General features: G+C 40.4%; 1 protein-coding gene across 2 annotated transcripts in view; it reads right to left on the bottom strand.

Moving 5' to 3' along the window:
• Positions 1-21356, bottom strand: part of rhbdf1a (rhomboid 5 homolog 1a (Drosophila)) — a 29406-nt gene extending 8050 nt beyond the window's left edge. The window contains exons 1-4 of one of the 2 annotated variants that reach the window (XM_088007645.1): positions 20826-21356; positions 1550-1694; positions 1244-1383; positions 631-738 (exon numbers count right to left, since the gene is read on the bottom strand). In XM_088007645.1, the coding sequence (XP_087863771.1) occupies positions 631-738; positions 1244-1383; positions 1550-1666 (365 nt within the window). In that variant the 5' untranslated portion in view covers positions 1667-1694; positions 20826-21356. The remainder of the gene's footprint in view (positions 1-630; positions 739-1243; positions 1384-1549; positions 1695-20825) is intronic. The other variant, XM_088007644.1, reaches the window with a different exon arrangement.
• Between the last annotated feature and the right edge of the window lie 826 nt (positions 21357-22182).

Below are 22182 nucleotides of genomic sequence, written 5' to 3'. Positions count from 1 at the left end.
GGAAGTTAAAACATTCTTCAAAAGGAAAACAGGGCAGAGCGAGCCATCTCTCTTCAATGATTACAAGCTACACAGTAAATGTTACGTCACTCAAGCTTTTATCTATTGTTTAACCCTCAGTTCTAGGAGAGCAACAGTGGAAAAGCGTCTTTTCTTTGCGAACGATAAGACGTTTTCGCTGCCAGGCCTCGTCTAACAGAGAAACTCTGAAGGGGCCATTACGAGTTGGCACGCCAGTTATCAAGCTCTGGTTCATCAACAACCATCGTTGCAAAGCTAAAACAGAGTGGATTCTTCTGAAGCCTATCTGCAGGGAAATGAGGGACCATTCCAACTCCCGGCACGAGTCATTACTGCGGTTCCCGTAAGAGGAAGAGGAACAGCTTTTGGTTTCACTGCATGACTCATTAAAAAAAATAAAAATAAAATCTGACTAAGAGGGAACTCGGACTGACTGAATGAAAAAACAATTACATCTTGTGATGTGGATTTTCTACAAAGAGGGCATGCAACATCTCATGACTTTAAAAAAAAAAAAAAAAAAAGGAAATAGTCCGCCCTCTCATTTCCCCCATCGTCAGCACACAGATTCATCCCAGTGAAGCCTGAGCGAGGCCGTTCTCGTCGTACCTGAGCAGAGTTCTGGAGAGAGAGTGGTGTTTCCTGACGCTGCGGCGTGCAGCCCGCTGCCCCTTAACGGGGACAGTGTTAATCCGCTCAAAGTGCACTCTCCTGCTGCTGTGACCAGCCAGGACAGGGCGGGAAGGAGACGGCAAGGTGGCAGGAGGGGACAGAGGAAAGGTGGAGAGAAGATAAAAGTGACAAAGGAAAAAAAACAAACCAAACAAACAAATGCACCTTGGGAGTGCTATGGCCGTCTTCATGCAAAGAGAGCAAAGCAAGAAGTGTGGTCAGATTGCATTAAGATGTTAATCACCAAGTGTTTGGAAAATTAGAAAAAGGGAAAGAAGAAACACTGCAAAAGTCATGAAAAGTTGATGTTTTATAAGTCTACAGGGCAAAAGGGAAATAATACCTCTACTGTATCTTATAATAAACATTTGCTCATAAATATTGCATTTGATAATGACATAAAAAGCAAAAACATACTCTGGAGTCTAATGCTCTGCGAGACATCCATGCACAATTTCGTAATATTAAAGGCAAAGATATTGTTCCTTTGTGTTCATACCAATGAGGTACGACGAAATATATCTAGATCCATCTTATCGCCTTCTCCTACCTCTTTATGGTCTGAGTAATGGATGACTGGCGTTGTAATACAGGCCGCCGGGTGTCAAAGATGTCGCGCGGCGGAGACTGGAGGTGAGAAGTCTCCACCGGCATGCTGATACTGCGCAGGAACCCCTGCCGCCTCACCGGCTATACAAGGAAAAGATACATCAGAGAAGTGCGAACACAAATCATGCCGTACAGCAAATGACAAGGGTGATAAATACTGAGAGAGGCATTTCGCGAGTGGAAGAGAGAGAGAGAGAGAGACACAGACAGAGAGAGAGAGAGACAGACAGAGAGAGAGAGAGAGCACCTGAACAAAAGTCGGAGGCTCGTCTAGTGACATCTGAGCCGTGGGAATGTCCAGTCGGAGCCAGGGAGGTTTCTTCCTCTGCAGGCTGCTGGTGCTTTCCCGCCGTGGTTCAGCCATGTTTTCTGTCCCGCTCCAGGCCTGCCAGCTATTGGGATTAAAAATAAAAAAAGACAAATGGAAAGGTGAGTAAAAACACTAATTTCACAGTGAAATATTACCATTAAAATATAGGATCCTAGCAGAAAGCTCTCCTTTAATATTCACATTTTTCCTCTGACCGGTGAGCAAAGTGATATCCAATAGTTGATTGCCATTTCCTCAAAACCTAATAGGGAAGTACAAAAATAATAATAATTATTTATTATTATTTTTATTTTTTTTTTGTTGAAGGAGGAGGAAGCTTGCAGCCTTAAATATAATCCTTTAATTCTCACTTCACATCAATCTTAATCCCTTTTGGTGGTTTAAAGCAGCTCAGCACACATCTATCAGAGCCTAATGACTGTGTACGCATTCCCATGACGAGGCCCAAAGACCACAGAAGGTGCACAACAAACCTCAGCATCAGGCCGTCTGCCAGCGGCTGCAGCTTTGTAATTCTACCACCCCACCATCCAGCCTCACCTCTTCCTGTCATTTCCTGCATTCGCATTTTTCTCATTCTGATCCGGTTTGCATTTCAGGTTGCTTGCACATTCCTGCAAAAGCATCCTTTTTAATTCTCTCTACTTGTTGCAAATGTTTAAAATCGCAGCTACGGAGCTGAAACCAAATGAATGTGAAAAACCTAAATGATTATTAATTACTGGGACACTGACAGAGCCATGGTAACAGTGTTTTTTTTTTTTTCACTCCCTACACCAGATCACCCTCTTACTTGTGTTGTTACTCTTTGGAAAAAGAAGAAGAAGGAAAAAAAGGACATCCATGGCATTTTGAATCCACATCTGTTTCAGATTGGCATTTTACTGCACCACAGGCTTGTTTTAGTCCATGTCATGATGGGAAGTGTTGTCTGTGACTCTCAGCAGCGGCGGAAGGAAAACCTCACACACAGGTCAGCAGGGGTCAAAACCAGCATGTGAATGTAAACTGCGGTCCGAGTTACTGCAACCAAAATTCAATTACAGAACAAAAAATAACGGGACAAAGTCTATTATTACAATATTCTGGGAGAAGAAAAGTTCTAAATGCAACAAAGTCATTAAAAGAACAAAGCAAAGATTAAGCTATTCTGCAAGTTAATCTTTTTCTGGAATGCTTAACCTCGCGCAGGTATTAGAATTTTATCCTAAATGATGCATGACCCTCAGTGGCTTTGCGCTCTAGTTCTGCTAATCTGGTATCTCTCTCCAGAAGCTGGCTGAAGCAAAGTGGAAAACTACCACCAGGGTTAGGCAGGCGGTCTGGTGAATAGGGAAAACATCCATCAAGCAGTTTAATTTAAGGATTTATTTAATTAAATACAATGAAGATCTGACAGAAGAAGAGGGTCAACCTGCTCTGTTTGAGACAGAATTTGATTGTTGATCCGGGAGCAGAAATGGGCACTAATTTTGTCTTCCAGTGGTATAATCTCACTTAGTTATGGCACATACCAGACCAGCAGTCGCACTAATCCACTGTTCTCGACATGAAAGACTTCACAAAGTGCATAAATAAAATGAAGGACTCGGTTTTGTGACGCAAAGGAATCGGGCGCTGTGTTCCAAATGTTCGGCCACGACCTTACGAAACAAGCCTGGCTTTTTGTACTTTAATTTATTATGTTTCCTCTGGTTTGACTGAAAACATTCTACCATTGTGGTAATTATCTTTGGCAATAGTAGTGGTGATGTGGCGGTATTGCACCTTCCTACAGGATACACATTTGGTACCGCTTACATGCATTTTTTCCCCCCTCTTTAGCAAAATTATCCAGAAACCCATGCAGTGTTCTCACACATGGCTCAGGGGCAAGTAGATGCATCTGAAGAATGAACGCTCATACTTTGGCCACACAAGCTGCAATCAGCAGTTGGATTTTTGCAAGGGAATTTTTCAGAGACCCGACTACTTAATCAGCTTGTATTAGTTTGTTATAAATATGCAAAAAGCAAAACAACAGCAACAAAAAAATTGGCATTTAAAAAGTGATAGATTCAGTAAGGATTTATTCTCCTTTTTTTATTAAGAAAAAGTACATAAATCAAAAATAACATAAATAAATATCATAGATGTACCAGCATTACACCTGTATTAGTCAATATTGTTTGTAGCAGTCAATCAAAGCATTACGTCATGTCACACAGTTTTGTTTCTGTGAACTTATTTAACTAAAGGTTATCATAGCATGAAAATCTCATGCCAGCAGAGTCTAATGCTAAATGCCACAAGATGAAGAATAAAGAAGAACCCGCTCTCCCCCCCACCAAAAAAAAAACAAACAGTGTGAATCCGGTAAAGACGCATCAAATACTTTATCTTTAAAATCCATCAGGGTACCAACATTAGGGAAATGCAAATGTGACACCATTAACTGAGCCTCAGCAGACTTGTTGTTAGGACAACAGCCGCCATCTTGCTCCAGGCAAATTTAACTGGAATTTAATTACTTTTGCCATTGGTGTAAACAGCAGGACCCCTGATGTGAAGCAGATCAGAGGGAGCATCTCTACTTGAAGGTTAGAGAAATAAACAGGCTGGGAATTCATTTACAAGCAAGCCAGTTGTCCTGGTCTACATTTGTTTGCAGATGATGGACATTTTTCATTGTTCAGGACATTTTTTTCCCCATCCAGATAATGAAGGAACCTAAAAAAAAACAAAACTGCTTTAACCCTTTTTCATCCAACTCTTACATCTCCAATATTGTGCATACTTAAACATTTACAAGTAATGACACTATGACGGTTACTTGCCCTTTTCTGCAATCTTACACGCTATATATCAGACACTAACTATAAAAAGTAAGAAGCCAGCTGAAAAATCTTGACAGCACAAAAAACACCGGATTTGCTCAATGTCCACAGTATAAGTTGCAGCACTGTTTTCATACAGAAGCAAAAAAAAAGTTAAAATAACTGGAAAAAGATTTTATGAAACATGCCAGAAAACCTGGTTGCTGAAACATAACTATAAACAAGCAGCTATTGTTTCATTCTTCCAGAAGTCTGCTGACCACTAGGAACATTTGGTCACAGCCCAAGGTAAACCCTCCGACATTCTCCAAGTAGTAAAGCCAAAAGCCCTGGAAGTCTGTCTCTGTCTTTTTCTCTCGTCATCTTCCAAAGTCAACATGGCCGTAAAACTGGCATTGGCCTGCAGCTCGTGTCTGAGGAGGAGTTTAGCTGGAACAGTTGGCGTAGTCATTGCTCAAAATGTGAGCGTGGCTAAGAGAGCTGTCCTTGCTTTTTTTTTTTTTTTTTGTCCTGTTAAAAATTAAAAATGGAAGCCGGGAGAAGGATGAATTCAAGGCTGCTCTCAGTCTGAGAAAAATCTGATATTACAGCCAGGAAGTCCTTCAGCAGCAGATATCCTTGGGGGGGAAGAAGGCACAACTGAATTGTTGGCAAATATCCAGGCTGAAGGATTAGCTCTTCCCGGATGGAGAATGTTATCTAGCTGTAAGTTTGAGGGGGGAAAAAAAAGGAGGAGGAGCGCATAATATTCAAGCTATTTAATTTGTTCATTTCTTAATTTCAGATGCCTCATAGTGCCCCAGATTGTTTACATTCCCAGAGCTGATTGGAGGCTCACATTCTTGTGACCACCATGACTTAATCAAAAAGAATTGTTTTGACTTCAAGATTCACATCCAACAGAGGGAAAACACCCACATCCACAACTTAGCACTGAGCCTTGAAAGACCAACTTCCTGCACTTTGTAAAAAAAAAAAAAAAACAGGAGCTCCCACTCAATCACAAGACCATGGACTACTCAGTGTGCAAGGCGTTTTATTCTGGGGTGATTCAGTGCCTCTCCAGAACCCACATGAACCAGCAGAGGACAATCAAGCAAACTAAACACAGAGGACATGCTGACATCTTTGCAGATGTGGGGACACCCAGCAGGCCGTAATGAACAGAGCTGACAGGCATAGCCAGCGCTCTCCGTTTATTACACAACATGCCAGTTTAGTTTTCCATGACATTGCTTCACATAAATGCCCTGTAAATGCTTTCTAGTTCCGAAATAAATAGGAAAAACAACAACAGAGGATCGAGCCTCGTCCATGAAAGACAATTAAGGCAGCAAACATTTTTCATGAATCCTTATCTTGAGTAAGTCGTGAGAAATATTTTTACATTCTTTACATCTTCTCCACCCAAGGACATAATGATCTCTGGCTTTGTGCGTGCCGTAGCCGCATTCCATAAAATCTCTGGCAGTTCCAAGCTAAAATGGCAGCAGTAGCTGCCTTGAAACCACATGCAGACCTAACCACTACGGACAGGAGCTGACTGGTTCCCGGCCACTGTGTTGCTGTGTGTTGCACCACAGGAGGCAGTCACACTTTGGGTGGCTCAGAAAGCTGCATCTCTGTCGCTGACAGAGCCAGCAGTCATCAAAGTATCCTTGAGTATCCTTGTTAAACAGCGTTTTGACTAAAAATCTGTACTCAGGGAAGAAGAGGTGTTCCTAGAGCCCCTCTCTGTTCGAGGATACCCCATAAGGGTAAATCCTCATGTAGATACGAAGCTTGTTAATACTGTTCTATTGTATTGTATACTGTTCTATTGCATGCTTCACATGCTGTTTTTAATTATGTAAAGCACCCTGAAATGCCTTGCTGCTGAAATGTGCTATACAAATAAAATTTGATTGATTGATTGATTGATCAAAGAAAGAAATTGGTAAGAAAGGAGGGCCAATCAAGTGTAACAACATGGTACGGATGAGCTTGCTAATAATAATACCTCATTTTTGACAGCTGCTCAGCTTTCTGAACTTTAGTTCCTTCTTTCATTTCTTTTTTTATTTTCTGTTTCTGCTGCTACTTTTTCCGTGTTCTTGTCCACTTCACATCAACTTTCTCATTTGTGCCCTTCTGTGACCTGTCAAAACTCACACTTTCGGTGTACGGGACACCAGTTCAGTACAAAAGTGCACACAAGAGCCAGACTAATGATTGATTTAGACATGAAACCAAGTGGCACAGACAGGGTCACTCCACGTTTTTCTAGCACATACCATTTATTCTGTTTAACAGAATAAATGTTTTACTTTCACATGGTGAACGAAGGTGTTCAACTTTGAATTACAAAGGGATTTCTAAATGTGTCGTTTTTACTTCCATGTGAGGTTCACCTGCAAAGCATTGCAGAAATTTTGAGCTTCAGAGAGCACATCATGCTGCTAACTCTCCAATTTGGGTACATCAAGGAAAAGGTCTTATTCGAATGAGGAGAATTGGACTGTAAGAATAAGTAATATTACTATGGAATGTTGCAAACACCAGAACCAGGTGAAAAACCGCTGATTTGAAAGCAGAATAACAACAATAATATAAAAAAGAAATACAACTTGTTGCCGTTTCATTTCTAGATACATAAATAGAAATAGAAATGTGCAAGACACTTCATAGAGATGCAGGGAGAAATCACCTCGTTACCAGAATCGGCCCATTTTCAAAATTGCACAACCTATTGCTTGTTGAGAAATGTTAATTTGTTCATTAAGGCTGCAAGAGTGCGAGAGAAAGCAATACTTTCAGTTGACAATGGTAAGGCTGAACAGAGTACAGCAAAGCTGCTCCGTTTCATCGTTTTTATCCAACAGGGTCTACATCCTCAAGAAGTACACACAGAGACTGCTCTTCTAGAAATGCTACCTTTGTCAACCACTAATTTCTCATGTTTAATACATCAATCATGTTGTCTTTAAGAAATACGTGATGTCTCTGCTCCTAATATAGTTCACAGGAAGGAAGTCTAAAAATATATGTTTTGTGTGCTGCTTTAATATGTTCTTCTAAAAGAGAAACAAGAATAGAAAGAAAATCAAGTGGTTTACTTCTACATTACCCTCTCCCATCCCGTCTATGACAAAATACAGCCACAGGCCACAAGCTGAAGTGCAACTGAGCACCAGCAAGAGCAGCAGTCATCTGGATTGACCCTAGTGACATGTGACAGTCTGTCACACCAAACCGGCCCTTACGACATTAAAAAAAATACACACCGAGACAGCAGAAATATCCACCGCAGCTGACCCGAAGATCAAGTGTCACAGCTAGTTGAGGGGGGATGCGTAGTGGTTTGGTGGGGGTGAAAAAGCTGCTGTGGCCGGGGAGATAGACGGTGGGCACAGGCGACGTGCACGCCGACGAATGGTGGAGCTGCTAATGCATTTTCCCATGTCAGGATTTTAAAGATCTTAAATTCAGTCACTGAGCTTTCAGTCTGATCATTTTAACCACGCAAACTTAACTATATCAGTTACGCATGGAGTGACAGATTTGTATCCAGTTAAATACCACACTCCCTCACAATCATAACTGCAAGCCAGAAATATAAATAGGTTGTAAAATTATAAATGGCCTCTTAACAGCAGCCTGTGTGCAAGTGGTCTATTTATAAAACTGGGCTGCTTGTGTGCAATTAGATAAAAGTGAACCCGACTTAAAAAAAAAAAAAAAAAAAAAAAGAATCCACATGCGCGTGTTTGTGCAGGGAACTGTTTTGTGACAGAAATAAGAAGACAGCTCTTGAATACTGCGCTTGTGAAGCCACCGTTATAAACCTAGATGCTTTCACTGATCTCTGTGAAAGAAATAAACACCATCTGTATTTGCCATCGCATCCCACCCTTTCGCTTCCTCTACAAAGCCTTAAGACACTCCCAGGCAAGAAAATTGTGCTCTGCTGTATTATCAGCAAAAGACCTGACTTTTCATAGCGCAGTAATATTCTATGCAGGAAATCAGTCTGAAGGAGGAATGTTTTGCCACACAGAAATTGATACACACACATGTAATTACACAGATTTCAGTGTGTTTACCAGCAGATATCTCTAAGCTGTCCCCGTGTAAGACTAAAAAAAAAAAAAAATAAAATAAAAAAAATCTTACACGTGCAGCTAATACAGCACATGAATTTTTAATCATTGTGCACAGGTAAATAATTTACAGCTCGGATCTCAGTGGAGTGCCTGTGCACATGCAGGTAGCAGTACATGGTACTTGCACATTCCCTTTTCTCACAAGCCATTTCAGGTCCCTTCACTAGACAACAAAAAGCTTTCAGTGGAAAAATGAGGCTCACCGAGTAAAGTTGTGAAATGTCTCAGTGCAGGGCTCTGCTTGTGCCTCTAATCTTCAGGAAGCAGCTGACAGAAAAGACTCCCTCACCATGAGCTATATATACTTCATAGGTCTAGATAACAAGATATGGGGGTTTTAAAAACAACAGAACATTTAAGCCCACTTACACCATCCTGTCCATTCCTGTTATATCCACGCGTAGAAAAACCACAGTCTTTGAATTGTGCAGCGTCTACGCAGCTCATGCCGTCTGCCACTGAAAAGGTTGTCATTAGCTAAATTAATCTCCAACTGTAGCCTTTAAGAAAAGGAAAAATTCAGTACCTCCTAAATCTGTGGTATAAAAATCCATTAGAGTACAGATCAATTACGTACTGGAGGCAGCAAAGAAATTCGATATGTGTGCAATGCTGATGAAGACCTAAAGATATACATCTTGTAAAAGTATGCACACGCTTTTTGATATTCTCACAGTAAAGCTCACTTACTTCACTTACTAAAATTGGCAATTGGTATTACCAATAACATTTTTGGGGCGGGGTCAAAGAAAGATGAAAGCAGATTTGGCACAAAACCTCTGGAAATTATGCCAATGTATATATTATTTTTACAGCCTTGCAAATTAAGCATAAGCTGTAGGAGACGAGAGAAAATAAAGGCATCACTCTCAAAACAAGACAACCTCTTAATATAAAATCTAATACAAGTGGAAGAATAAAGGATAAAGGTGAAGAATCATATTCTAAAAAGAAAGTTGGGAGGCACCAATAGCAGGATACAAAAAGGATGAAAAAGAAGGGTGCACTGAATACTATGGATATTGTGTGATTAACCAATCTTCAGTATCGCGCTCCACCACATGTCTGGGCTGCTGAGAGTCTGTTTCAAATCATTCTCCAAGGTCAAGGCGATTAAAAAATAAAAGTAGTTTTGTAAATTCACATAACTCTTATGTGATGACATTGTCTTATCCAATGAGATGTTGTCATCACATTTCAAAAATGTCTCATGGGAAAACTTCAGCTGTCAGGCAGATCAAATTCACGGAAAAGAATGTCAGCGATCTCATTTGCACTTCACATCATGATAACGAGATCATGTCTGATGCACCATCATGCAAAGCTCAAAAGAGCTGCTGTTTTGAGCAAGAGGTTAAGGTCAAGTCCTTTTGGTTCTCCAAACAGTGTCCAGGGACTTCATACAAGCAAATTATTGTCTACAGAAAGTCTAATAGTCTCTGGTAGGTGAGTAAGAGGAGAATCTCTGAAAGAGCATGTCTTGACAACATGTGATCCTCATCTGCATAGTTTCCAGCATGATATCAGCCTGATTTAGACTACAAAAGGCTTCATTGTATGGACTGGTGTGGACTGGGCTGAACAAGGGTCATTGTGCAGGCTGATACTCCAAAAAAAAAAAAAAAAAAGAGCAAGACCCGGCTCAAGTTTTCATTCTCGCATCAGTGGAAATGGCAGACTAAGCAAATTCCCAGCTGAGAAGAATTTATCGACATGAGGCACACAGCAAGCTAAGTTAATCAAGGTTCAGCAGTGTCATCATGTAGGTGTGCGTAGTGCACGGCACTCAGCTCAAGACTTACTAATGTGGAGATCCTTTATTTTAAAACCCCCACAGTAAAGTAATCAATCAGCAGGAATAAAAATACTTGACAAAGGATGGAGGGTAGGGGTGATGTCACATCCTCTGTGGTGGACCACCAGCTTGAGGAGCTATGGTTACTGCTTGTTTTACTGGGGAGCCCTGGAAGGAAGGAAACGCAGAACAGGGGAGGGGCAATGTGTAAATGAAGGCAGGAAACACGCCGCAGACCGGGTGCATTCTTAGTGTCCGGTCAACACAACCAAGGAAACAACATACGACTGCTCACAAGTACAGGAACAGATCCACACGGCACGTGTAAACTTACACATCCCATCCCCTGGCCCTGACAAGGCGTACGTGACTGAAATGCTATTAAAAAAAAAAAAAAAACGGGTCTTCTGTGAAAAGAAAGCCTGCTGGACAGAAATCAGCAAGAGATTTCAGTGTGGCTTGTAATGTATGAATGGTCACTTCCCACACTAGCATGGATCAAAGCTGAGAGCAGATGTTTAATCTCAGTTAAACTTCACAAAGTCAAATATGGACACAGAGTAGCTTTTAAAGTTGCAAAAGAAAGACTTTGAACTTGACTTAGAAATGCCATCTGGGAGCCACTGAGTCATACACTATGAGAGTTAAAGACGACACTGTATCACTATCATTCAGTCATGATAAACTAAGGACTTTTACTGTAAAAAAAAAAAAAAACAACATTACACGACTTGTTTTGGCCAACCCATGCAAATGGACACTTTTGTATCGACTTGTATTTTAGATGCATGCAAAGCTTATGGAGAATGTCGAACCAGACATTTCTTCTCACACTGAAATATGGAAACTTCAATACGGTGCTAAATGTTTAAACCTGGTTTTCTACAGGCGGGAGGATTATATATATTTTTTTATTTTGTAGTGATAACAGGAGCAGAGACCTGTTTAATCTTTAGGCCTCTCTCTGGATTAGAGGGAGGGAAAAATCATTCTACTTCCCCACACAGCAGCTAGGTAATTATAATAAGCTCCCAAATTTGAATCTCTTTCATGTGCTCAAAAGGCAAATATGGCCGAGAAGGAAGAAAAGCTGGGAGGCATCATTATAAAAAAGCCAAGCGACGTTAGTGTGGCTACATTCAAAGCATGTGTGAGAAGTTTTCCTGATGGCTGCATGCGGTGAAATCTCACAAATCACTTACATGTAAATTAATCGCTGCATGTCCCCTGCTTTAACCGTGAAATGAGAATAAATCCGATAATGCAGAGAGCTTCAGATGCCAATAGCCACATTTTCAATCCACAGGAAAAAAAACATTGTCTTTGGGTCTTACAGGAGAACAAGTCCAACCAGATGTTTCGGTGGATTACATGAACAGCGTTCACTGGGAAAAATGATAAATGTGAGAGGAGATTTGGGTGACAAAACAGGGGAAAATCTTGTTACGGTATTATTTCTGATAATCTCCAAAACAAACGTATGATATATTTACAGTGAATTTTCATTTCCAAAGACTCTTTGCTCTTCTGCACACTTGCCCAACCAGCTAGATTTTATCATATTGATCAAATCATCTCAGGAAACCCAACCCACAGCAGCTTTAGTCATTCGTTTCTTCCTTTGTATCACTCCAAACTGTTTTGTACTTTCGTTTATATAGAACCAACAGCTGCATTTCATCCTTTTACAAGACGAAACAAAACTCACATGGGTTGATCATTTTATTAGAATAATACCTAAAAGTTTATGGAAAAAAAAAAGTATTGCACGTTTTTCCTTCTTGTGACATCGTGTGTTAGTATGAAATTGCTTTTGCAAAGTTACCCTTAGCAGATTGCTTCAGTTTGTTTTACATCAGTGAAGTGTCAATGTTTGAAGGATGCTCTGCTTCTGTTTTCTTATCTCAGCATAGTGTTGAGTCCAATGTGAAGATCCTACAGAAATCAAAACCCAAAGAACAACAAGGGACCATCATCACTTTCTTGATGATAACAGACTAAAAGAAGCATGTTTTGTGTCCAGATGTGTCTCTTAACCAAAGAAATGGTTGAGAAATCCATTAATGTTTCTGCGGTCTCATGACCATTTGATGCTACAGCCCAACCAGCTCCTTCAATAAATGTCCTGAGTGGGTGCTGAAGTTGAGTTTTCTTGGGGTTTATTTTGTTCTCTATAAACTTCTGCTTCTCCCAAACCATGTCCAAATTGACTATTGGGTCAGAAAATGTGTACTTAGACCATCAACATGAATCTTTCAATGTGCAGCTTAGACGCAAATAGACTTTTGTGAACTCATAAGGGCTGGACATGCCTCTCCATGTCTGTGTACACAAGCTGCTTGTACTTGGTGGACGAGCGCATGCTCCTATTCATACTATTTATAGTTCAGCTGAATAACCACATTCCAATTGGAGAGCTACTGTTTTTTTACTGTAGCCTGTAAGGGGCAATAATGTGTTAGATTGAGCGCCATCACTCAATAGAGGAGAAGAAAAGAAGCACCAAGACAGAATAATTCTTTTTAGCCAACTGAATTATACACCCTCGGAAACGAGCAGGCTTCTCATGGGATTTCTTTAAAATAAACTTTGTTGTTTTTCTTTTGCTCACGATCTGACCTGTTGTTTTCTTTATTGGCTTTCTGTTTAGCACCACCCTCTGACCGAGTTCTCCATCACTGCCAGTGCGCAAAGTCAACCCGATCACAAAACTGTGTGCAGCAAATGAACATCTGGAGAGACCCGTAGCAGACTCTAGCAGGCGAATACAGATGACGAAGGTTGCGTCACGAAAGCTTTGCAGTACAATAGACATTGGAGAAAACTAGGAGGGGCAAGCTATAGGCATAAGGGTTTGAATATGCTTCAATATCATTTTCTTGGATTGTAGTTGATTAGACTTGCTCATTTTTTTTTTTTTGCAGCATTAGTTCACTACACTACAAATTTTTATAACCTGCCATAAACGTACGATTCTCAGTAGTATCTTTTGACCCATCTTACTTCTCAGTGTAATTGTTAAAACGTTCATAGAAAATGTGAGATTAATGTTTTGGATAAAATTTTATTGATAAGTAATGGAAGGTGGGAGAGTTATGAACAGAGAAGTCATTTAACAGAGATTTGACGGATTGCTGCAGCTCCCTCCAATTAATTCATTCAATGAACAGCCCGTTGGTCAAAGAAAGCAAAGCTAAATCTTTGAGGGGTGGGGGGAGGGTGGAAGGGTTGAAAGACTTGTAAAAAACTAAGGATGAATGTTAAGGAAGTGGGGAGACCGAAGCCATACACCAGGGATGAAAGATATGTGGAAAACTTCTGACAAAAGCACAGGAAAACAGGGAAGACAGGGGCAGGTCCTTTGGGACGGTCCCAAAGCCCAGAAAGAGGAAGGCCTTTTTACAACTGATGGAACAAGGGAAAACACACACAGTCTTTTAGAAAGGAACTAAAGTCAGTTTTTCCCCCTCAAGTCAGAGCACACACAATTAGCAATGTTTCCAAATACAAATAATGAAATCATTGCTAAATGTGCGGGTGGTTAGACATAATGTCTTGTTTTAACTCTGGAAAGTTTAAAGAATGTATCACTTTTACACCAGTTTTTTTTCCCTTGTCAATTTAAGAAGATACATAAACACCACATTGGGCTTCCATAAAGAAACCTTCTCCAAAAAAAACCTGGGCGTGATCAGCTGCAGAACAGAAATGAGGGGTTTTACATCTTTTTTTTTTTTTCCATGCACAACATTACAAGCTGGGCCAGCTATGAAAATTTGCAGGAACGTTGGCAATATCGGTAAGCAGCATGTGAATGTAGACAGAGCAAGTTGAGAGTTGCATCCAAGACGTAAAATGTGCCTGGCTTCCTGCCACAGCACCTTCTCTGACAGCTAAAAAGAAATTCCAATCTACTTATGTCAAAAAAGCTGGTACCCAGAGGTTGAAAAAGCACATTAGTCATTTGTATTTTTATTTTTTTTAAAAAGGTTACATTTTAGAAAAAAATAAAAAATTAAAAAATCTAACTCAAACCAAGTTAAACATCAGCAGGAAAAGAAAAAAAAAAGTCAAAATAAGAAATGTGACAGTGGTCCAAATCACGCCCTTTTCATTTCTGGGAAAGCAGCTGGAGTGAGTTTGGTGGATGTGATGCTGTTGGGACTGCTGAAATTCTACAGATACAAATCTGTGTGTGTGATTCCATTCAGGGAACAGTCAGTTTAAGTTTAGGAGTCTGGTACACAATGAGGATTCACAGCCTCTGGGCATGAAAACTGACCACTCCAAAGATAGAGGAGCTGGGAGGAAAGCGGGAGTGGGCCTGGGCGGGGGGTACCCTATTTAAAACCTCACTCCTGTCGCCGTTGTGTCAGGGTTGGGATACTCTATCGGTTTGGGTGTTCCTTGAAGCTTGAAGTCTGAACCAACAATGAGCTAAGGGAAAGTAAGCACACTCCAGCTACCAAACAGCAACTATAAAAGTAGAACATGTTCTAAATTTACCAGTATTTAAAATGAGGATTCCTCAGAACCAGTAGTAGTAGCAACATTTCAGTAAGGTTTTGATTTTAATCATATGTTATGTTTCCCCATCTTAAGGTCAGAAAAGCCACTATTTGTTTCAAAGACACATTTGTAATATGTTTGTTATAGAAAAAGAGTTAAACGTGTTTATTTAAGCATTTGTAATTTTGCAAAAACAAAAATTTTGAAAGACCTTTTTGAACTTTAAGGTCCTGCAAAATCTGTAGGATTAAGATGTAATGAATTAGGCATGAGGGCTTTAAGTAGATTAATTCTTATAGAAAAAGATACCTTAGGGTCTTTGATAGCTATTCTAATTTTTCAAATTATGTATTTTCCATTTAACATTTTTCTGAATTATGCCATAAACAAACTAAATGCTGAATTTTGTAGTTAATACCCACATAAAAACAACCAAATTTATCTAGATTAATTTACTTAAAAATGATTCTGTACAGCTTTTTTAAAAAAATCTGCCAGAGTCATTATTAATATTTCTGTAATTAATCAAATTAACAGTTCATAGTACAATGACATAAACATAAAAACCAACCATAAACACTTAGACAAGTTGATCCTAGACTGCATGTGTTGACTGAGATTACAGAACCAAAGGAGCGTGGCTAACAACATCACCAGACAAATGTACACAAAATGTGTTGGGGATTTATCCTATACATTGTTATGCTCTGTAAAGCAGTATGTCAACATGCATCGTCCTTTAGGAGACAATTCACTCAGTAACGTGAGGTGTCCCTTTTCCTTACATTTTTATTTATTTCCACACAATAAAACATCAGAGATATCTCAAGTGAGCAGCATCTGGTCTCACACTCTCAGTTCCCCTGTTATTTATTTATTTATTTATTTGCCACACCTGAAGTCACTGAAAATAAAAGACACAGCCACGTAAAAACAGCAGGACAACATCAGGCTCTGCATTTGGAATTGGTGGAGCTCCAAATCCTTGAAAATATTTCACCTATCTGGGAAGAAGAAAAAAAGTTTTGGAAGTTTGGAAGTGAGGAATAGATGTTGACCACAAAATGAAACTGTTTAAAGACTTGTTTAAGTTTGATTCATTTATTTTACAATGAATAAATCATAAATCCACACCGTATGTAATGCTTTGCTGTGAGTGCACTCGGAAAGCCGGGCATGATTAATAGTAGCAGTCAAAGCGGGGTTAGGGTAATTGATTGTCCATTTGTTTTTTTTGTTTTTTTCCTGTGTAAACATTTTAAATCTGCAAGAAGGTGATAAATTAACATCATGTTGCTACAAACTATTTTATAACGTTGTTCTATAGATCTACAGTTTTGCTTTTCATATCGTTAACAGTTGCGTGCATTTTGGTGACGTTGTATAAAGTTAAAAGTGTGCTGAACATTTTTATGTGCATAAACAGGGGTTGTGACCAAATAAATAAATGAATGTTAAAAAAAAAACACACACACAAAAAAAACAGGCAAAACAGCTTTCGGCCTCCAACAAACACTTTTACACCATCCTCCTCAACATGTTATTGTCTGCATTCGATTCTGCTGATCAGGGTATTTCTCGGTTCAGATGGGCCCTGGGTTATCAACCTTTGCCTCTGCTCTGTGGACACTCACACACTGACGTTGCTTCTGTCGTATAGCCACATTGCATTCTGTCTGCAGTCCTTACATCCCTCTCTGACAATGGCACATTGCTGCCCCAGCAGGTCAGCTGTTCAAATCCCAAACCCCCAAACTGTTTGATCACATTTACCCGCCTCTTCTTAAATTCACCTGCATTTTGTCACTGTCAAGTTACAGCTTCAACACCAGGATTAAATGGATTATTCCTTACACAATATTAACGGCCAACGTGTCTTTGAGGAAGGCTTTCCCCCTTTTTTGCTTTTTTTTTTTTTTTAGTCCTACTCAAAGTGAGTATTCGCAGTCTGGAGTCCAGGCGCTTCATTACTTCTAGTCAGCTAATTGCTCACAGATGTGTGTTAAAAAGAACAGCCTCTTTGGGAAATTAAAGGTTTCTTCTTGAATGTCAAATTCTTAAAACATGGGAATTTGATCTTTTATTACAGTCACGTACAAAAATGAAATGTTATTAAAAAGAAAATCAATCTATTCAGAATTTATGTTTACTTAAATTAAATTAGTTGGCAGATTTTGTTGCTTTTCAGTAACTAAACCCTGTTTAAGTTGTGAAATCCTCCAAGTAAACAATTCACACCTGGGGTGTCCATTTCATTGTCAGAGAATCATGTAAAGGTTAGAATTACTTAAGCTGTTTGATCAACCCGACCTCTGAGAGTTCTTCACACTCAAAGAGGAAGAGCAAAGTTCAAAAAGGTGCTGCTGTAGTTTTACTGAGCCTTGAGGGGGGGACACACACACACACTGTAGTCCCATCTCTCTGAAAAATGAGCTTTGCCCTCAGGGTGAAGACCCTCTATCACGATGAAAACGCCAATCCTAAATCAGACGTGTTCAGCCATTTAACAGGCTAATGTTACCTTGAGTTAAATAAAACCATCCGTTGTGACTTGGATGCTCCATGTCAGATTATCTCCCAGCTTTCCTTGTGTGTCAAAGGTTTCCAGTATGTTCTGCGAATGCCAGTTCATGTTCAGCTCATGACAGATGAGGTGCTGACTGAGAGAAAGGCAGGGTGGTATGCTGGCAGATGGAAGCCTTGGAGGCTTAGAGGTAAACCTGAAATAGCCCTGCTGCTGCATTACATCACAACTGACTTCATCGTCATGCCGGCCGTTGCATCATGCAACCACCAAAGGTGTCACGAGGATAGGTGCAGCTGCTGCAATGGTTGAACTCTCTCAAGTATATCGACTGCATACCTCACTTCCAAAACGAACAAAAAGCTGCACAAGCGTTTTTGTTTTTATTTTGTCGACAATTGTTCACATCGGACGCAATGTGTCGTTTTTTTATTACTCCGCTAATATGACAACAAAATGTGTCTGCTTAATATATTTCAGATGCATTTCACAGACATCACAGTGTAACTCATGCAACAAAAAAAGAGGGAAAACTTTTTTTTTGACAATTTAGTCAAAACCACAACCACATGAGAGTCGGGCAGCTGGGCACTGAGCCAGTGTGATGGAGAAATCGCTCAAATGCTGATTTTCTAGATGTCTAGCCATCGAACATGGCAAACAAGTTTTTGAAACTATATTTCATTTGAGCTCAGTGGTGGGATCAGTTGCAACAATTTACTTAGCAGGAATGCATGCTTCTTGATTCCCAAGCGGAAGAACAAGTTAGTCTACGTGTTTAACAGGTCCAAGTATTGTTTCCATGTCGGCTGTTAACAAGTCCGCCCAGGATGCAAATATTAATAGTAGCAGACTCAACAGTAGCAGACAAAGCACACGGTGGCTTGTGAACCTTTTCATATTTTCCCACATCACAACTATAAACAGTCAATCTCATTAATATTTAATGTGCCTAACACAAAGCTCTGTGTAATAGTACAGTGGAAGGAAAATGATGCACGGTTTTCAAAAATGTTGAAATATGAACAGTGTGGTGTGCATGTGGGTTCAACTCTCCTAAGTCAATACTTTTAGTAGAACCACTCTGCAGCTCTGCACATCTATAATGAACTCTACTCTTTGAAAAACAGCTCATGCTCAGTTTTGTTGGATGGGTGTCTAGATTAGGGTCTAAACTTTGGCTGGGCCATGTTAACTCATGAAGATTCTTCTATCTAAACAGTCCTGTTATAGATCTCGTGGCATATTTAAGAACTTCGTACCGATAGGTGAATTTACACCCCAGCTTAAAATCGTTTGTTGCTTCTGCCAGGATTTCTTCCAGGATTATCCTGTATACACAAAGAAAGCATGTGATACTTTAAAATCAAAGACACGTCACACAAAATAATGAAAATTTCAACATTTTGCAATTACAAAATGTTCTCGACATTTTGTTGCTGTAGACTTTACATACCCTTGGGATGCTTTTTGCATGTGATTCAGATGTGTTTTGTGGGTTTAAATAGCCTAAGGTTACTTAGAGAATCATGTGCTTCACACACATGGAACTGTTCAGCCGCCTGACGCTCGTTTCATTCAACTCAGAGAGAGCTCCAGCCAGACAAAATGAAGAAAATGACCAGCAAATCCCAGAGGGTACACCCAGGTATGGCAACAGGGAAAGTTTCCACGAAGACCAGCTAAACATTGAGAATTAAAAAAAAAAAAAAATTAAACAAATGTCAACAAAATAACAGTGTTGTCCTTTTAGGTGCATCATCTTTAACTGACAGTAGGTCAGTAATGGAAAATAAACATGAGGAGTTGTGTTTTCTTGGCGCTGAATAGTTTTAGATGCATGGAAAAAAAATAAAAAACTATGGAAGAATGGCTATGAATGAAAGTTGACAGCATGAGAACCGAGCATGAAATCCTGCTCTGTATTTGAAGTCAACACCATGAAGGGTTTCTTCAGGACTGTGCACTTGGCCGGAATGACAGAGAGAAACTGTGCCATGAGTCATGCTGGCAATAATTATGGTGTGGCCCCGTCAATAGACGCCTGAAAAACTCTCATACCAGCCTGTCGATAAAAGGCCCCGCTGGATGATGGATCTGCTTCAGCAGAGCTGCTTAGAAGCAACACCAGAATATAAATGGACCACAACACAACAACAGGACACTTTGGGAATATTCTCTCTGGGATCCAGTTGGAGCAAAGATAGAGGATGAGCATGTCTGCCACTATCACCCATCAGGGGTTTGCTTTATTGGTCGGATTACATCACCCACCCCTCTTGCTCCATGTGATAATGTTTCAGGAACACTGGGCACACAAACTTGGCCATGTGCTTCTACGTCCTCGCTGCCAAAATAAGTCAGCACTTTCTAATACAGTGTGGCTACAGTTTCACTTCATCCTGGCCAGGTATTGTAGGACGGCGATGAGCGTAACTTGTCAACAAGACCACAGATTGTTAATATGTAGGCTGCTTGTGATGCTGCCGTGAGTCAACTTTTGGTATTATTTTTTTGGGGGGGGTGGAGAGGGTAGGGTGCTGCAACTGTTTGAATATCGTAACGCTCAACTATGAGTCATTTTAGGACACAGTCGAGTGCAACACAAAGGCAACAATCTTGGGACAAAGCACAGCAAAAAGAAAACTGGCTCTTGAGTCTCTTTTCTGGTGAACTTACACAAACATTTATTTAAGCCATCCGCAGTGGTGTGAAAGGAAATGTGTGAGCCGATTTGCATGGGGGAGAAGGATGCTGATGGTGACCACGAAGAAGAGGTAGAGTGGGAGGAAGACAAAGATGAATGAGGTCATGGTGAAACTGTGCATGGTGTCAGCTGCTTGGTCATTCACCAATTACTCATAATCAAGTCCATCTTTCCAAATAAAATCGAAAATCATACCACAAACTTAAGTTTCTTCTCAAACGTAATAATTTCGAATGAAACATCGTGAGGGTTTTTATGAAAATAATCTCACCATTTCTGTTCAAATAGGAGCACAAGTAGAAAAGGTAGCCTGCACATGTCAGCCCATTCATTCCACTGGGACACATTACAGTACGTGTCTCTTGTTTCAGAAAGCCGGTTGGGCCTATTGGAGCGAACCCAGTTATATGCTACAGAGCTGGAGCACTTTAAATTCTCCACTTTCACAATGACAACTCCGCTACAAACAGCAGCAAATGGCACAGAACACAGTGTCCCAAAGTGCTACCTGCCACCTGAATCTTAAGGGTTCCCAACGCTGACCAGTTAATTGGCCAGTAAATTCAATCGACTTTGAACGAGCTCGTTTCCTTCTTAATAATCACGACGCTGAGCGCTTCTTCCGACCGCTGCCTGCCTACCTTCCGTATGGGGCGACCACGGCAGCAGACAGTCACGATAAAAAAAGACACAACTCACCCTTAAAAGAGATATCCTTATTCTGAGATTCACAGGCAGCAGGTCACCGGTTGTTACATTATCCTAACAGCGGCGCGGCAGCAAACGGGGTTTTTCCGCCCCCCCCACAAAACAGATGTGTGATTTTCTTCTTCTTCTTCTTTCTTCTTTTTTTTTTAAATACCAGTACTGGTGCCGTGCGTAAAATCCAATCGCTTCAGCGTTGGTCTCAGCTGCGGCGCAAGCGGGGAAATAGAAGGGTGTAACAGGGATGTGGCTGCTGTCCGCTCCCCTTCTCTCCTACGGACGGAGCATTTCCACGCTGCTCCATGAAGCGAGCGACCGAAGTTCCCTCTCTGCCGCCGGTTGTAGCCTAATTCAGTTTGGTGGAGAGCCAGCCCCGCCCTGGGCTGAAGACGGTCTGACGGAAAGGCGAGCCCGAGGAGCGCGTTAGCCAATCGGTGAGTACACGGGGAGGCGCTGCTTCTCCCGGTTAACTATCGGGGTGACTAAGCGTTATCTTCTGTCCGTTTGGGTTCAGGCAGCGAAAACATTTAACCTTCTCTATAAAGGTTCACTGCTTATGTTGGGAGGGGGGGGGGAAACAACTCCGGAGCGATTTATGTGAGCTACACAGATGCGTCTCAATCAGTTAGAATATCATCTCAAAGTTAATTTAGGTCAGGAATTCATTGCACACAAAGAAATATGTGTCAAGCGTTACAGCCAACGATAGCCCTAAAATTACTTTGAAATTTAATTTAAATATTGCTGGAGAAGAACAAAAAAAAAAGAGTGATGTGATGTTGTTGCTTGTAATATCATGGGGGGAAAAAAACTGCAGTTGTCCAGCTGACAACTGGGAGAGGAAACCTTTTGTTGGCTTAAAGAAGCCATAGCGCTGTATCCAAACATATTTAGGGAAAGTTTGGTGGAAGGAAAAAAATATTTCTGAAACAAAAGGCTCCAGAATTTAGAGAATTGTAGCTTGAGTCAATGAAGGACCACACCACTGTATTCAGGACATGGCCTACAACTGTTGTACTTATTGAGGTAAACCATCCCTGAATCAGAGACAATGTCAGAACTATTAAAAAAAAAGAATGGGCAGAACTGGTTGAGACATACCACAAAGTAATTGCCACAAGTGTTTAACTCCATAACATCCTAATGAAACATTAAAAGTATTTTGTTCATGTGAAAGAACAAACACTTTTGCAACACCTGCAGGTTACAGGGACAAGAATTGGAAAAATAAAATATGCATAAATCATTTGTTAAAATTACTTACGCTTAGGCTGTTGGCTTGAACAAAAAAAAATTGTACTGTTAATATTATCTTAAATAATATGTATTATCTTAATTTGACATGTTTCCC

Source organism: Poecilia mexicana, unplaced genomic scaffold (genome assembly GCF_051168715.1).
Source record: "Poecilia mexicana isolate PSO_F unplaced genomic scaffold, ASM5116871v1 scaffold_8, whole genome shotgun sequence".
Taxonomy (NCBI): Eukaryota; Metazoa; Chordata; class Actinopteri; order Cyprinodontiformes; family Poeciliidae; genus Poecilia; species Poecilia mexicana.
The sequence above is the reverse complement of the archived record's forward strand: the minus strand, read 5'-3'. Positions and strand labels throughout refer to the sequence as shown.